The sequence below is a fragment of the Bos indicus x Bos taurus genome, chromosome 25 (assembly GCF_003369695.1).
Source record: "Bos indicus x Bos taurus breed Angus x Brahman F1 hybrid chromosome 25, Bos_hybrid_MaternalHap_v2.0, whole genome shotgun sequence".
In the NCBI taxonomy this organism is placed as follows: Eukaryota; Metazoa; Chordata; class Mammalia; order Artiodactyla; family Bovidae; genus Bos; species Bos indicus x Bos taurus.
The window spans coordinates 8,814,796-8,832,598 of NC_040100.1; the positions used below are offsets into that span (position 1 = coordinate 8,814,796).

At 43.2% G+C, this 17,803-nt stretch overlaps 1 protein-coding gene across 1 annotated transcript in view; it reads right to left on the minus strand.

The window, feature by feature from the left end:
- Nucleotides 1–17,803, minus strand: part of BAZ1B (bromodomain adjacent to zinc finger domain 1B) — a 56,190-nt gene that overhangs the window by 3,550 nt on the left and 34,837 nt on the right. Inside the window, exons 9-17 of the mRNA XM_027527678.1 lie at nucleotides 17,467–17,600; nucleotides 15,739–15,844; nucleotides 14,920–15,018; nucleotides 13,781–13,958; nucleotides 11,737–11,919; nucleotides 5,545–5,692; nucleotides 4,364–4,511; nucleotides 2,454–2,566; nucleotides 73–218 (exon numbers count right to left, since the gene is read on the minus strand). Of these exons, the coding sequence (XP_027383479.1) occupies nucleotides 73–218; nucleotides 2,454–2,566; nucleotides 4,364–4,511; nucleotides 5,545–5,692; nucleotides 11,737–11,919; nucleotides 13,781–13,958; nucleotides 14,920–15,018; nucleotides 15,739–15,844; nucleotides 17,467–17,600 (1,255 nt within the window). The remainder of the gene's footprint in view (nucleotides 1–72; nucleotides 219–2,453; nucleotides 2,567–4,363; nucleotides 4,512–5,544; nucleotides 5,693–11,736; nucleotides 11,920–13,780; nucleotides 13,959–14,919; nucleotides 15,019–15,738; nucleotides 15,845–17,466; nucleotides 17,601–17,803) is intronic.

Genomic DNA, 17,803 nt, shown 5'->3' on the forward strand with positions numbered 1-17,803 from the left:
GGTGAATTCCTGATGCTGGAGTGGGGGTTACGAACCTGAGATGCTAGAGCGCGGAGGAAGAATGATTCTTACCAGCTCATCCACCTCCATGTCATCTGCAGGTGGAGCTTTCGGCCGAGCCCTCCTGGCAGGATGCGGCTTCTTGCCTGGCCGTCGGCCGGGCCGTGCTGTAGGGGGGATGACACCCTGCTTGCCCCGGACAGTTTTGCGCGGTCTCACTGAAATTAAACACATGCATTCAGAGAAGAACTGAAGATGAAGGGAGCATGCCCACGGAAAGGGTGATGTTCTGGATGAGCAGAGCGGTGACACCCTCACGTTGGCGGGGGGTGGGGCTCATGCCATCCGTTTCCTGTTCTCTGACCTCACAGGGCACATCAAGGGCAGCGGCAGCAGATGACGAATGGATGGATATCTTTCATTAACTGCCCAAGACCTTTGAAGAGTCTCTTTAGAAAGCCAGTTCCTTCGGTACATGCACCCTCTATCCCCACCCCATCCACAGGGAATGAGGGCTGGAAGGAGTCAACTGTAAACTGACTCACTCGGGAGACAAGGCCATTTGCTGATGGGTCTGCCTGGAATTTCTTCAGCCCAAGCTCAGCCTGAGAACGCATGTATTTACATGAGAGATGGAATCTGAGTGTGGAACAGATCCTGTTTCCTAATTCCCAGAGTTATCCTATACTCACCACCACAGTCTGCTCAGTGAAAAGCTGATACTTATGTGAAGTCTTCCTCAATGAATCCAACTTAAGGCTTTGGTTTCTAAAAAGCACAGACAGTAGTAGGCCAGGCCACTTCCACCAGAGCCCCGCCCAGGACCCCCCGAGAGAGAAGAGCAACTACAAAGGCACAGGACTGCCCACTTCTCAGTTTACAACAGGCGCTCACCGTCAGAGCGGCCAGCGCCTCTCAACACGTCCCCGAGAAACAAAGCCCCGTCAGCGTTAGCTCGAGGCTGCTCATCTAAGCAAACACTTCCCTGGAAAATGGGGAGGGGCCCTGGACCAGAATTAAGGGCACACAGAGGCGGCGTTTGATGTTCTACTTCTAGACCAAGAGGACGCTTCACCAATCATCTTAGGTTTTCTAAGTTCTGAGACTAGGTGAGGGAGAGAGGAAGAAGCTAATGCCAAGGATGAAACACAGGATGCACGGAAGAGCCAGCAGCCCAGGGCCTTGAACTGCACTAGGGAACCACATCTTTGTGCCCTAAAAGGCAGAGCAGACAAGAGGCTCTGAACCACCAAAAACTTCCTGGATCCTTTCAGTAGATGAGGTCCTAGAAACCTGGAGAGGGAACAAGTCCTTGGAAAAAGCAGTAACTTCAAAGTGGAAGGAAACCATTACTTGGAAAATAAACAAAATCAGTACATGGTTACATCCAGAATCCATTTACAGACAAGGAAGTATCCAGATCAGGACCTGGGCAGTCCTCGGCCATCTCTGTGTAACGCAGGCTCAGAGACCCCTAGTCTCCTTCCCTCAGATACCTGAAAAGTCATGCCTTGTGAACAAGAGGAGCCCTAGAGGAACGAGAGGAACACAGGTGTCCCAAACCAACCCTCTGCAGTGTTGGGGAGATGGAGATCAGGGGCACAAGCCCAGAGCCCTCGGGTTTCGGCAGCACCGATACAGTAAGGACCGGGCCTGGCACGCAAGCCTTCTCTCCCAGCGCCAAGTATGATCATGGAGGAGCTTTTTCCTCCTTCAAAAGCTCATCAGAATCTTGTAGCTGTATTAACCTACAAAGAAAGGTATATTTTGCAGGAAAGGCTGCCTGTTAAAAGGCTAGACTGTAGGACTTAATGGTTTAACGAATAAAAATGACCAACTCTCAAAGCCTCATGAAAAATGAACATGAGAGAATGAGTCAACAAGGTGAGGGTAAGTGACGAGACCTTTTCCCTGCTGACATCTAGTGAGAAACAGATCTGAACCTCCTAATAACTATGCCCAAACCATGGGGGGACGTCTCCTCTTTTCAGACTAGCAACTCTGCAGCCCTGCACACTACTGGGAGGAGAAAATCACTGTCACCAGAGGACAAATGCCTTCTCTCAAAGGAACACCGCACCAGAGGCCAGAGAAGGCAAGGGACAGCAGCGGCCTGGACTCCCATTGCCGCAGCCCCGCAGGAGGGGCTCAGAGCCAGCAGACCTGTCACAAACACACCTGGGCCCGGAATGCCAAGAAATCATGGACCAAGTGGCTTGGCCACAGTCTGATGTTCTGAGACCAAGCCACCCAACCTCCTACTAGGCAGGCAGTTAACTGGCATCTTGAAAACCCATTTGAGCTACGGCAGCAGAGCCAGCCCACTGCCACAACACGGAAAATAGCATGCTGGTGGTGTTGGTCATCTCTCGCCAACCCAGGTCAGCTGAGAAGACAATGAGGTTAACTAAGAAAGGAAACCAGATACTCACGTCAGGAAACCAGATACTCACGTCGCAAACCAGCCACCTCATAATCCTCTTCCTCCTCCTCCTCCTCTTCTTCTTCCTCCTCATTGCTCTCGTCATCTTCGCTATCCTCAGAGGCAGACTCTTCAGTGTAATTCCTGTGGGAGAAAATACTTGTAGAGACCATGGATCCAGGCCAAAGGGGTCCAAAGACAGGTAAAGTCCCACATAAATCATGGCAACCTTCCCCCTCTTCACAGACGAGACAGATTTCATAAGGGGAGGGAACCTGAATTGAGGCCAGGACACGAAGCAGAATGAAAACCTAAGCTTTAACCGTGTGTCTCCTCTGCCAGGCCCCAAACATGGTGGCTGAAACATGAATGGCAACAAAAAACCAAGACCCAAATGCAACCCCACCCCTGGACACACAAAACCGTTCCTTCTGTCTCACAAAAACAGCCAGATAATGTAACATTTCAGGTATAAAAGCTGTCCCCAGTGCTGGGGCGGACTGAAAGGATAAACAGCCCAGACAGGTGTTACTCCACCTGGATGCCCCCTTCCAGGAGCTGCAACAGCTTGCAGATGACCGAAACATCAAAGCACTGGTAATCCCAGCTCAGAACAGCTGGTCCAAAGCCCCACCGACTCCAAGCGGCGGCCTCCCCTCTCTAAGTGTAGCTGGAATGGAGTGAGAAATAACCGAGTAATGCTGTTAGGCAGGGCTGGGATCAAACAGCTCTGTCCTTTCAAAGAGACACCAAGCCAGAGTGCCTACATGCTGCTCTTTTACAACTTCAAATTTCAACGTGCAAAACAACGGTATTAACTTTGGCAAGTGTCAGGCGTCTCCTCTATGAGGCCCTGTGGCCGGCCTCACTTGGTGAGGGTGAAGGGCACAGCTCCACCTCTCCTCTCAGGGCAGGAACAATCCCAAGGAAGACAGCGAGCTGGGGAGAAACTGACAAAAAAGGCGAGATGCACCAGTATTCCACTTTATAGACATCAGAAGCCAAGCTGTTACACAGAGGAGAAATAATCCTAAGGATGTAATAAGCATGCTTCCAGAAAGCAGTGCAACTTTAGGTAGGCGGAAGGCAGTTTAGCCAGGCAGGAGTTCTGGGGCCAGGGAATAGGCCCTCTGGGAAGAAAACACCAGAGGCAAGGATGCCCAATAAACAGCCTGTAACAAGCACACAAGAAGGGAACAAGAGTTCATAAAATCGTAAGCTAGTGCTGTGTAAGAACAGTCTCAAAAGTTAGTCCAGGGACTTCATTCTAGAGGCAGTGGGAAGACCACGGTGTTTCAAGAGGATAGTGATGTAAGCAAATCTCTGTCCTTTGTAAACCATTCTGGTATCACCACAAAGCTGGAAAGAGAAGAGGGAGGAAGATATGAGGTCGAGTTGAGAAGCCACTGGAGGAAGCCGGATGAGCGATGCAGGAGGGCCTTATGACAGCAGGAGGCTGACTTGCAGACATCTAGACACTGAATGGATAACATTTGGCAATACAGAGACAGGGGAGGGGAAGATGTCCAAGCTGACACCCAAATTCTAACCACGCCAAGGAAGGAAGAGAGTAGGTACAGGTAAGGAAAGTAATAAGTTTCATGACTTTTAGCAGCAGGTGGCTGCAGAAGTCATCAGAAATTAAGAAGTGGGCAAAGTGGAAATAAAAGACAGAGGGAGATATGTTATTTGAAAAGAAGGGATGACCAAGAAAATATAAAACATGGCTGGTAATGAAAACTAGAAATGTCCACAATGAGAAAATTAAATCAGAGCCCTTTGAGCACCACTCCCCGACCCACTGCAGTTCCTTAAATAAGGGGGTCGGCACACAAAAGATGAACTTAAAGCTCCCCAGCTCATTCGGTTTAAATAACTGAAGCTCAAGCACAACAGCTACTTATCAATTTATTTGTTTTTAAAAGAAGAAGAAATTCTCACCTGCCACGGGAGTTGCGCCTGGCAGTAGCAGGCTGGCAAGCTGGGCACTGCCACTCACCATCTGGTACTTCATAGAGGGCCGGCCTCAGACAGAACAGGTGGAAGGCTTTATTACACTCGTCACATAAGATCAGCTTGTCATCCTCACCTGCAAGGAGATAACATGTACAGCACATCGGGAGCACGGCCACAGTCAGTGACTTGTAAGAAGGAGCTGCCAGCCTCAGTCAACCCGACAGAAGACAAAACGTTCCAGTGCAGTGCGACCCCGTTTTAAAGAGCACAGTCATCTTCTGAAAGCAAATGCAGTATTAACTAGACCACAGGTGATTTAGGGTTTGGGGCTTCTAACTTACATCCCCAAATCGACTCAGGGCTAGAATAGATGGTTAACATTCACTAGGGGGCAGCAGAAACTCAAGCACCAGCAGGAGATTTCACTGCCCCCTCTCCCACTGAAAAATGAACCCCCAACAAAGTACACCTTTCTGCCCTCCTTCCTCTGCCCCGACCAGACAAATGCGTCCCGATTCATATCTATTATGGTTTGGTTCCCTTACATTTGAAAATACACCAAACCAATTTAAATGATCGTTTCCCCCTCCAACCTTCAGTTTTTAGAGCAACTAAATGATTTTAGAGAGGTCTTTTCATCCTTGGAAAGTATATCCTAACCTGTCACACCACAACTTTAGACACTGAGAAGTCAATCACTGAGGGGCTTTTAGAACATAACGGGGCTCCTAAAAGCTCCAGCATTAAACAGTCCCACATGCTTCGCTCTGCAGGATTCCAAAATATAAAGTCCAAACTTCCTTCTTCATAGCGTCCAAATACTGCCCTCTACTGGCAGCACCACAGAAGAGTAAAATTCAGATTTTAAATTTGGGTTAAACTAATTTTGCTCCTTAGAGAAAACTTAAAGCTTGGCAAGATCAACTGTTCTTATTTTATACTCAAAACTGAGGCACAAAGGGGCTGCTCTGATTTGTGGGCATTCGACTTTAAAGACCAGCATTTTATGGACTCTCAGAAGGTGAAATCTGTCTCCCCACATCTAAAAGCTGTGTGCACAGAACTCTCTAGGGAGAAAAGAACTTGGAAATGGAAGCCCAAGTGCCTAATACACTCAGATAAGCCACTCTGACTTAAATATACCTTTCTTTCTGATTTAAATATACCTTTCTTTCGACAAACTTTGCATCGAGCATTTTCAGCTGACATATCCCATTTGATACAGGCATCAAGCATCCCAAGTAGAACATGCATTCTGGAAAAAGTCTGAGCCTCGCGGATAGCTGTCTTCCATTTTTCCAGAGCAGATGCGACCTAAACAGAGACCAAAGCAGGCCAGCATTACTACAGTGACCGCAAAGGCACAGGATATGGGCCTTTCACAGCACACTGACAGAGCACACGCTGAGAGAGGGATCAGGTAAAGATACGGGAGAATCCCGAGTGTACTCACCTTCTAGGGCCCCTCCGGTCTAACCCATTTCTCTTACAGAAGAAACCAAGGCCTTAAAGGGTGCAAAAAAGTTCCAAAGGGCACACAAAGAATTTGGTGGCGGGGGGCGGGTGACTAGAGACGAGTCTCTTCTAGTGAAATCCACTTAAAAGACTCAGTGTCATTTAAAAGCAGAAACACTGTGTAAATAACGCTAGTACGCAGCAATGTCATGGAGCTAACAAAACTGTGGTCAACAAGAGTATCACTTTCTGCACCAGTATGTGCCCCGATCCCAGATACAGGGCCTAGAAATACCAGTGATATGAGTCGTTCTACAGTCCTTAAAAGTATGAAGCACAGATATGTGACATTTCTCTTGACTTGATCACCAACTTCTAACTGAAGTGACAACTGTAAAGCGCTGGAGGTTGGTCTGATTTCATTCTGGGCAGTTACTCAGCATAACCCACTGTCTCCTGACATCATCAAAAAATGGAAATTAATGTAGTATTAGCAAAAGAGTTGTGATGGAGAAAAATACAATTAAGAACTTTCAACCCTCTCAATAAAACACACATTCTGAGGCGGAACAAAAACACCATTTTAGAATAACTCATGTATTTGTACTGCTGTTTTATTAATTGAAAGGCGATTTTTTGCAGACACTTTCAAAGCACTTAGAAAGCCTAAATGATTAAATGGCATGATAGACGGCATCATTCTCAACAGTCAGACAACACAAGAACTGGACAAGGTGACGCTCAGGCAGTCCACCAGGAGCCGAGAGCCTTGTGGAGTTCATTCTGCTGTCAGTCATGACTGAACTGAAGTCAGACATGCTGGCTACTTTCACAGCCTGGCTAGCTCCAGCTGACTGACACCACCCCTGCTGGGTTTTACTGCCCTGTCCTAAGCAAAAAGGCCTATTTCAAGTAATAGTCTCCCTCCTGTAAGAAAGCTGCCGAGGGAAAACAACAGTTGAGCTCCACACTGCCCTGGTGTGCAGGAGGAGGGAGGGGAACAAAGGCTGTCTTCTTCTCACAGAAACCAGGAGCCTTGGGTGTAAGTTTATGAACAACAACGGTAAGTAACACAAACACACCACAAACATCTATTTAAGAGGCTGCTCAAGTTCTAGTGAAAACTGACTCATTCCTTACTCCAACTTGCAGTGCAGATATTTCAACATCTGCCTCTGAAATACAATTTCCTTCCTTCCCTTTTCAGAGTGCCTCAGCAGGATGTAAGATACACAATCACGGCTGCCTCGCTGGTCTTCAACCCTAATGTAATGAGAGCTGACGTGTGGTACCAGAGAGTCTCCTACTGTAGTGAAACTGAAATCTTCTTCATTCGATGGAATATACATTTAAGAATTTTAGGTTCAGTTCCTAAGAGTGTTATTAAGAACAGCCAGGGAACAGCTAAAATGGGCTTTGGTGTCCTCTAGTGGTCAGATGGACACAAGTTATCAACATTTAAAAAACATTTCCTATAAATTATAAAATCTGAGCACCTAGCACATGTGGCCTCATTAAAACAAACACACCAAAACACTGGAAGAGACCTTGAGAATAAGCTTATTTAAACCTCATTTTAAAAACGGACTGCTACTGCTAAGTCACTTCAGTCGTGTCCGACTCTGTGCGACCCCATAGACAGCAGCCCATCAGGTTCCCCCATCCCTGGGATTCTCCAGGCAAGAACACTGGAGTGGGTTGCCATTTCCTTCTCCAATGCATGAAAGTGAAAAGTGAAAGTGAAGTCGCTCAGTCGTGTCCGACTCTTCGCAACCCCATGGACTGCAGCCTACCAGGCTCCTCCGCCCATGGGATTTTCCAGGCAAGAGTACTGGAGTGGGGTGCCATTGCCTTCTCCGAAAATAGACTAGAGATATATATTAATAAGTTCTCCCTATTAAACGTATAGTCAATGGCTCTTCACATATCTACAGAGGTTTACAACTATCAACATAATCTTAATTTTAGAACATTTTTACCACCCAAGAAAGACTTGCCATTTCCTATCGCTACCCTAACCCACAATTCCCTACCCTATCCCACCACTTCCTCAGCCCGAGGCAACCACAATCTTCCTCTGCTTTATAGATTTAACTATTCTGACGTTTCACACAGCATGTGGCCTTTTGTGACTGGCTTCTTTAATTGAGCATGTTTTCTAGCTTCATCCATATCCCAGCATGTAACAGTACTTCATTCCACTTAAACTGCGGAGTAATACATCCATGTTGTTTATCCATTCATCAGCTGGCAAACACTTGGATTGCTTCCGCTTTTTGATTATTCTGAGTAAGACTGCTATGAATGTTTGTGCACATCTGTATGAATGTTCATTGTTTATTTTTCGTGAAAAGAAAGTTTGCCCAAGATCTCAGCAATCTGGGCCAGGTCTCCTGATCCCCCATCCGGCGCTGCTGGCATTTAAACATTAGGTCCTGTTTTATCCACTGTGTTATTCATCCAGACCAGCCTTGTCTTGAGTTTAGTTCAGTTCAGCCGCTCAGTCATATCTGACTCTTTGCGACCCCAGGGACTGCAGCATGCCAGGCTTCCATGTCCATCACCAACTCCTGGAGCTTGCTCAAACTCATGTCCAACGAGTCAGTGATGCCATCCAACCATCTCATCCTCTCTTGTCCCCTTTGCCTCCTGCCTTCAATCTTTCCTAGCATCAGGGTCTTTTCCAATGACTCAGTTCTTTGCTTCAGGAGGCCAAATTATTGGAGTTTCAGCTTCAGCATCAGTCCTTCCAATGAACATTCAGGACTGATCTCCTTTAGGACTGACTGGTTGGATCTCCTTGCAGTCCAAGGGACTCTCAAGAGTCTTCTCCAACACCACAGTTTAAAAGCATCAATTCTTTGGCGCTCAGTTTTCTTTACAGTCCAACTCTCACATCCATTCATGACTACTGGAAAGTGCATAGCTTTGACCTAGATGGACCTTTGCTGGCATCAAAGGCCTTGTCTTCAACCAGCCTCTAATTTCAAAAACAAAAACAACTGGCACTCAACATTTTAAAGAACATCTTAGTCTCCTCCCACTGCACAAAATTCCAGTCTAGAACATTAAATAAAAACAAAAACCACATTATCCAAGACTTAAAAACAGATCAACAGCAGCTAGATAAAGGTTTTACAGTCAACACAGCGCCATCATGTCAATGCTCTGTCTTGCAGTATTGCTGGGAAGCCAGACACATTATTCTGATGAAAAAGTCAAATTCTCCAACATATTTAAGCCAAGTTGGGCCCTAGTTAGAAACAGCAGAAGTGTATATAACAAAATTAAGGGGAAGCCAGCTTATGGGCAAGCCACCATTAATTCCCTTTACCTAACACTAAAAAGACAACATCATAGTTTGACAAGAATATAATGAGGCGTCAGACCATATTCTTCCATAAAAGAATGTTCATAATGGAAAAACAGATAACCAGCTTGTCAAGACAAACGCATCCAAAGTAAACAGAGAGCCTAACAGAACCCAGGATTTCGCCCAACTATAAAACATCTTTCCCACTGAACGCCAGAAAATGAAATAAACATTAAATAACTGAAATAATTGACTACCACATGAAGGGATTTAAGAGATAATCTACTTTCACAAAAAAGGAAACTGAAGCACAGATTAGAAACTGACATTAGCTCAATGCAGCAGCCTAGTGCCAGCTGAAAAACCCTGGCCCGTGCTAAGTGGAAACCTTCAAAGCAAAGGACAGTGGAAAATTTCAGAGCTGTGGCAAGGCTGACCTTCGGTGGGGAACTGCAGGGCATAATGCCATTTTAATGGAGAACATTGTTGAACTACTTAGTCGGCAACCTAATTGATTTTCCAAGAAACTCCTCCATGTTTTCCATTTGTGTGCTATGTGTCTGGGCCCCAAGGTTAAAAAAAGTGCTCATATTTTCCTCCCCAACCAAGCTAAGAATCGTCTCATATGACAAACTGAAAAGATGTTACTTCACTATGGGGTTGAATACTAAAAAGGAACTTAATGAGAACGCTATATAGCTACTAGTTCCCAATGAGAAGAAAATAAATAATATGAGTAAAGGAATGGCAAGGAAAGATCACATCAAGGAGGAGACTGTTCTGAATAGAACTGGGTTAAAAACGAAACCCATGAAGCATTCAGCAAGGCTGAAAGTATGCCTAATGAGAAGAGATTCAGCAAAGGAGAGTATGAGCTGTCTGATGTCTTATTTCACCTAGAGGTTACCTGGATGCTGTATTCCTGTAAGACAATGACATGTGTGTGAAAGCTGAGTCTGTGTCATGAATTAAGTTTAAAGTTTATCTAACTTAGTTCACTTTATCTAATCTTAGTTCTCTGCTCACCTCTCACCTAAAATGTTTCTTGTATCGTATATCACTCTCAGTCTTAGGAAGAAACTTGGGGGCAACATGACAACTGTGTACAACTCCCAGAGGAGCTTCAGAGAGTAAACTCCTTCCAAGTCAACTCAGAGGACGAAACAAGGACCAGTGGTCAGTGATGAGCAGCAACTCCAGCTCAGACTAACACTGCGCCCACCCCTCTCCACAGCCTGATTAATTTCTACTTGTTCTTTAAAATCCAGCTAACAGGTTCTCTCCTCTGGCAAGTGTTAAGTGGCCCTTGGATCCCTCACAGGCGAGCCATGGACTGGTCTTCCTCCATATTCGTCACACTACTCTAAGCATCTCTCATACAGGTCTTGAGGGCAAGGACTTCTGGCTTCTACTTATCACCAAAACCCCCAGACTATTCAAAGTGACCAGCAGAGGCAAGCCAGTCCCAGCCATTATGCAGTGGAATACTTTCCCTTGTTTGCACTTTTCTCCCTCCCCTCCTCTCTCCTTGCCACTTGCTTCAAGCTTGGTCAAAGAAGACAACCTTCCCTGACAGAGGAGGGCCTTTCTTTGCCCAACGTGCACAAGTAGTTGTGTTCCCTGAACAGAACCTCCAGACAAGCTCTACAGGCCCACAGCAGCATTAATCACAATAGTCAAAAGGTGGCAGTGACTCAAGTGTTTGTTGATGGACCGATAAGCACAATGCGGTCTATACATACAATGAAATATTACTCAGTCTTACAAAAGAAGGAAATTCTGGCACATGCTACAACGCAGATTAACTTTGAAGAAGTTAAACCAGTCACAAAAGGACAAATGTTGTATGATTCCACTTACATGAGATACCTAGAATACTCAAATCCATAAACACAAAAAGAAAACGATAGCTGCCAGGGACTTGGGGAAGGATGAAGTGGGCAGCTTAGTGTGCAATGGGCAGTTTCAGTTTGGGAAGATAAAAAAAATTCTGGGGACAGATGGTGGTAATAGTTGCAGAACAATGTGAACGTACTTAATGACACAGATTACACGTAAAAATGGCAAAGTTGTTCATTATGTATATTTTACAATTAAAAAAACATTAAAAACCACCACCTTTCAAAAAAGGGCTTCCCAAATGGCTCGGTGGTAAAGAGTCCACTTGCCAATGCAGGAGACACAGAAGATATGAATTTGATCTCTGGGTCAGGAAGGTCCCCTGGAGGAGGAAACTGCTTGGGAAATCCCACGGACAGAGGAGCCTGGAAGGCTGCAGGCAATGAGGTCGCAAAGAGTCAGACATGACTGAACACACACCCAAACCCCTTTTAAAAACGGAATTTGCTTTGGTAAAGGTAAAAGGTGTGTGTGTTGGGGGTTTGGGGGTGTCTAACACAGTATCCAGCACTGTAGGCAGGGCTGTGCTCCACAGACCAGTTTGAAAACAACATTTGGAGAAAGGGATAAAGATCAGACACTGGCTCAGGGAACAGTGTTTATGCAGCTACAAGGCACAGGGTTAGATAATTTTAACAGCAGATTACATACTTCTACAGTCATAAAATGACATCTTCATTAGCTAAAATACCTTTGCTTCCTCTGCCATTTTTTTCTCTTCATCCACCTCTTCAGTCTTGGCTGAATCTTCGCTTTGGAGTTTTCTTCTCTTCTGCTTGGGAGCCATGAAGCCTTGGAGAAACTTCTTTATGACACTGGCTTGAAGGGCAATCACACATTCACCAAAATCCTTCAGTTTCTCTAGTGAAATCACCTACAGAAAACGATTTCAAGACTAGACTGAGTGAAAGGCCAAGAGAAAGATGAAAGCAGACTATCCTCAATTAAATTCAAATCAACCTAAACTGAAACTGGTCACGTAACATTAATTTAACTGGGTGCCTCAGTTAAATGGAAGGCTTATACATTTGAAAGTAGCCAGACTACTTGGATATCCCTGATGAAGGGACCCATGAGATGCTGAAACTTGCTCTACTTAAGGAAGTTACTGAGCTCATTCATTCACTCAGCAACCGAGTGCCTACTAAGTACAAATGAGTCTCAAGGCAAAGAAGAACAGAAGGAAAGTAAAAATTTACCAACCCACTAGCTTACAAACTCTAAGCCATTAATACGTTTTAGATGACGATCTCATCGAAGCCTCACATTGATTTTATGAATGGAGAAATATAAGCTAGATCACTTTGATCCAAATTATGCTCTACCTTCTCAGTCACACGACACATGCCGATTTAAAAGTACCCTTTTATAACTACGAAGAGAATCAAAATTTGGTCCATTGGAGAAGGGACTGGCAAACCACTCCAGTCTTCTTGCCTTGAGAACCCCATGAACAGTATGAAAAGAGAAGAATGATGATAATCCAATGCTAGCAAGGTATGGGTCTGGGTTTGGCACAAAGTAGGCAACTGATAAATACTTGCTAAATAAAAAAGCAATTACAATATTTGAAACTGGCAGAATCCTTTTGGTTGAATAATTCCTATTAAAAACCAAAACAAATTTGAACAATAAATATGTTTCAATCCTATTCCCAGGGAATGTACCAAGAACTCATAACAGAGCTAATGAAAAAAAAGTTATATATATAAGATGATATTATGATTTGCTGATTCAAATAGCAAAGAAAAAAACAGAAGCCTGACAATAAAAGATTTACCATATCAACTCCATGGCTTATTATGTACACCAAAGTGATACAAAGACTAGAAGAAATGGAAAGTTCCTATAAAGGAGGGAAAACTGGGGGGGCGGGGGGATCCCCAACTGCTCATAAAAATCATATAACTATTAACACATATAATGCATATTTAAAAATTTGAAAAGACTCACCAATATTGATGTTTGGAATTATGTGGATTTCATTATTTAAAATTAACACAAAATTAGCCTCTCAGGCTCCTCTGTCCACGAAATTCTCCAGGCAAGAATACTGGAGTGGGTAGCCATGCCCTTCTCCTTCTCCAGGAGATCTTCCCAATCCAGGGATGGAACCTGGGTCTCCTGCATTCCAGGCAGATTCTTTACCATCTGAGCCACCAGGGAAGCCCCATAGTAATAACTGATGGACAGTGTTTTCCAATCTTTTCTCCAGCTTTGATACCTAAACTTATCTAATGTGGGACACAGTGTCTCTTGAACTGGGTCACCTGTAACACTTTAGGGTCCTTCTGAGCAGTAAGTATACCTTCACTGAAATTACCTATTTAGCAGCATGAGTGTTGCCCAACACAAGATTTACTCCACTGAGGTGATGAGGTTAGAGAATGGACAAAAGCGGGATACACAAACGTTTCCTACCCTAAAGCACAGGCATCACGTGGGAATGGACAGGTTAAACAATGTTATGACTATGACTTCAGGACTAGTCTTCTTTCAACTTAACAGAAAAGCTCTTTTTTAACAAAGGTTCTGAGCCAACTATTAGATTTTTCTGGAAACCAGCAAATGATGAAAAGGGAAAAAATACTATATGTACACAGAGAACTTAGGATTCCACATGTGTCTTTCAAAATAAACATATGATCCCCAGGGTCATCTAGGGAAGCCAAGAAGAGTATCAGGGAACAATTCCAAATTAACAGACTTCAAGGGTATTTTCCTGATGGTCTTACCCGAGCTTCGAATTCTGAGGTTTCTTCCACATAACCAAGTCCTCCCTTCTGTAACCTTGTTGCAACTTCAATGAGATCACTCCGAAGAAAGTTTAAAAGCTCCTGGTTGCCATCACAGGATTTTAGACCTAAATTTGGCTTCCGGGCCAGATGAATAGAATGAATAATGTCCTGGTACCTAGAAAAGTTGAGAGAAAGGGGAGGAGGAATAAAGGAACTTAAAAAATGATCTACAGATTCCAATGACTTGAATGACATGTTTTATTTCTACAAGACTGATTTAGATCTTTTTAGCTCTGCTTTTTAACAATCTGTTTCTTACACAAATCTCAAATTTATTTTTCTTGACTCTTTAGAAACACACTGATTGTATTCTGCACATGGTAATTCCAGTATCTTGTGTGTTTCTTTACCTCTCATTTATGATACCTTATTTGTGTGGATTTTTTTAAACTTTTTTTTTTTTTACCATGAGTTTCTTAGAATTGTATCTGTGGAAATTCTTTGAGGCCTGGTTTGAAGCTGTGCTCCTCCAGAGAGAATGTTCATTTGTACACTCAATTCCCCCCACCCGTCATCCCCTGGCAACTACTAATCTATTTTCTGACTATAAATTTGCCTACTGTGCATGTCTCACATAAGTGAAATCACACACTACATGCCCTTCTATGTCTGGCTTCTTTGACTAAGCATGATGTTCATCTATGTGGCAGCATATTTCAGCACTTTGCTCCTTTTAATGGTTGAATTTATGCATACACCACATTTTGTTTATTCATCCATCAGTTGATAAAATTGAGGTTGTTTTCATTTTATGGCTATTTTGGATACTGGCAGAATACTTCTGAATACCGACCGATGCGGAACGGTGTTTACAAGGCTACCTAACTCCAGTGAAGCTCTCGGCCTGGTATGTGGCACGTTAGTGAAAAACCCTGCTACCCTGTATCCACATGCTTTAATAGCCTAATTTTCCAAATAATTATGAGGTGTCAAGAAAATACCAAACAACATAAGAGGGTTACAGGCTTTTAAAATTTTACTTAAGCTTTTATGGCTAAACAACGACCCCCCCACCAAAGTATGTATAATATCTAATGCAGAAAAGAAGATGTGAAGAGCAAGATGAAAACCCTTACCTCTTCTCTAGTCTTTCTTTAAGCTGACTTTCTCTTATTCCCTGAGGGTGAAGGCAATTTAGCAACTCATCCAGTTCCTTCTGACTATCACATAAAAACCTGCAGGGGCCAAAAAAAAGCTTGTTAACTCTGTGTGTGTGGGGGGGGGAGGGGGGAGGGTGGAATCAAACACTATGGTGGTGGGAGTGGGAAAGCAGAATTCCAACCTTGCTCAGAAGTAGAAAAATTTACTGTTGCCATAAGACCTAATGTTAACTTTATCCCAGGACACTGGAGCCAATGTTTCTGCTAAAATGTAATGAGACAAGCGTACAAATTCACGAAGTTCACTCTTGTCCCTACCCCTTTAAAGAGTAAACTTATATCCAAAACCAAAGGTGAGCACAACCAAAGCAGCTGATGCGATCACAAAGTAGAAGGGACCCTCTCCAAAACCTAGTTCCCAGCTTAAAGCAGAACAGGCACACACGAAGATTAATGGCTGTATTTATAATTATTTACTCTTTAATAGAGATGAAAATCCTGCTCTATTCCCAAGCAGACTAAAAGGCATTTTCAATGCTATATAAGATCTGTCCTATAATATAGTTACATTACAACAGAAAAATAAATTCTAAACCTTAAAGCAAACAAATATATTCTTATAAAAAAAAAAAATCAAGTCTGCTTTTAAAGCAATGAGCTTACATATCCAAGAAATCAGAGTCACACAAAACGCTCTCAATAGTGAATAACTAACTCACTGCTGTCACTGTATCAAATATTTCCTTAACACTGAAAACGAAGAAGAAAGAGCAGCCAGATGAATGCTCACATTACCATAGATTCTGTCCTTGTTTGGGTACAGTGGTCTCGACGGCAATCTCTGCTGCTGGGCCGTGGTGCATGTTCGTGCTTACATTTTTGCCTAGGTTTGCTTTCTTACCTAAAAAAAATGTACACGTTAGGCTGAACACAGCAAGTAACTCCACTCCTAGTTTTAAATCTAAGCGGTACACAGACACTGCCTATTGAATATATCCACATGTACAACAGATGCTAATTTCTCTTAAACATCTTACAGACAGCACAGTATCTGAGATAGTTGCTCTCTAGACAGCTGAACAGTTGTACAGGTCAAGGTTTAAGAGTATCACAAGTTAGAAGGGAGAGAGACGACTAAATATCTCAGAGCACATACATAATCTGCTCCTGGTACATGACGCTGTTTGGCACAAAGGTATCTGTGGTGAAGTAGACACAATTGAAATATATCAACTACTACTAGTTTAGCCCTGGAAGTGGCTGCAAATGTCAAACAGGATGAACTTTTTTGTAATCCAGCTTCTGTATCCGAATATATGACATTACTAGACAGACCTAAAGCCAGTACTTGAGGCTTTACCTAATCCTACAATTGGTTCTCCTACAATTGGTTCTCCCCGCTGCTCCCCTTCTCCCACTTTAACCTGCACATCTTCCCTGCAACATTAACACGTAACCTTGTTGTGTCTTTTCCATCAGGGAGTTCTGAAGAAACCCTGCCATGCTGGAACTAGACAACAGGAAGGAACAACATCCACCAGGATGCTCTAGAAGTGAAGAAATACGGATGACAACCTCCTCTCGGGAGAAACTGTAACTGTGGGACTGAATTTCTAAAAATAGCCATTAATTTTCTGAGACACATAATAAAACCACAGTCCTTCATCCCCCTGGAATCACTCTCAAGTCTGAAGATTCTCACTTCACAGTTGCTGCTCTCACCTGGATATTTACAAAGTCTGCCCAAACTAGATTTTTCTACTAAGAGCCACATTTGGACACACAACGTAATTCAACATGAAAAATGCCTTGAATTCGAAGTTTAGGGATATACATTAATTTCATTATTTAACAATTTTGTGAGTTTAAAATCTGGATTATGAGTTTCTCTAAAATGAAAGAAAACACTTTTTAAGGAGCAATTTTCATTAGGTTATTATAAAGTACAACTGGAAAGAAGCTTATGGATCATCTAATGCAATGGTTCTCAACAGAAAGCCAGGCTGCCTCTTAGGGGACATCTGGCAGTATCTTGTGGCATGTGGTTGTCACTAACAGCATCCCATGGGCAGAAGTCAGGGATGCGGCTAAACAACCTACAACGCATAAGACAACCTCCTGCTACCAAGAATTATCTGGCCCCAAACGTTAGCAACAGTGACGCTGAGAAAATCTGATCTAACCATCTGGTATTTTTAAATTAAAAAAATTTTTTCTTTTAATTTATTTCTTAGGGAAAAAAAAAGAATTACCTTAATTCCAGCCTTTGACGTACCTACAAAGAGACTCCCAAGGAACAAAGTTTGAAAACTACTTGTATAAATATAATACCCAAATATCCTAATACTCAAGTTTTACAAAGCTGGTAATCAAGTTTTCTTCCTTTTTCTAGGCATTTCACATCTTCCCACCTCACTCAAATAATTCTACCTAAGAAGATGATAAAAGAAATTTACCAAGTGAAAAAAAGTGACAAAGGAAAGACGGTCTTGAGCAGGATAAATAACTAATAGATATACATACTCCGGGGACAGTAGTCCTCATCAGGAGAGTCTGCGTGGTCTTTCCGGTGATGGCTGAATCGGTAGTCAATGCTGTCATGGACCCAGCCTTTCTCAATGAACAAACCTGGAACTTCATCTGAGAAGAGCCAGTATCTATAAATCACAACCAAATGTTAATATAATAATAAAACACCGTGAGCACAGGATAACTTCCTTGTTGAACAAGATGATTACAGAATGTCATTGAACACTGAGCAGATACAAACTCTAAAGCACAGCATACGAAAATTTGAGGAATTTGAGATTCACTTCCTATCTATAATTTTTATAACTACTAATATTTCTCTGCTTTAGGT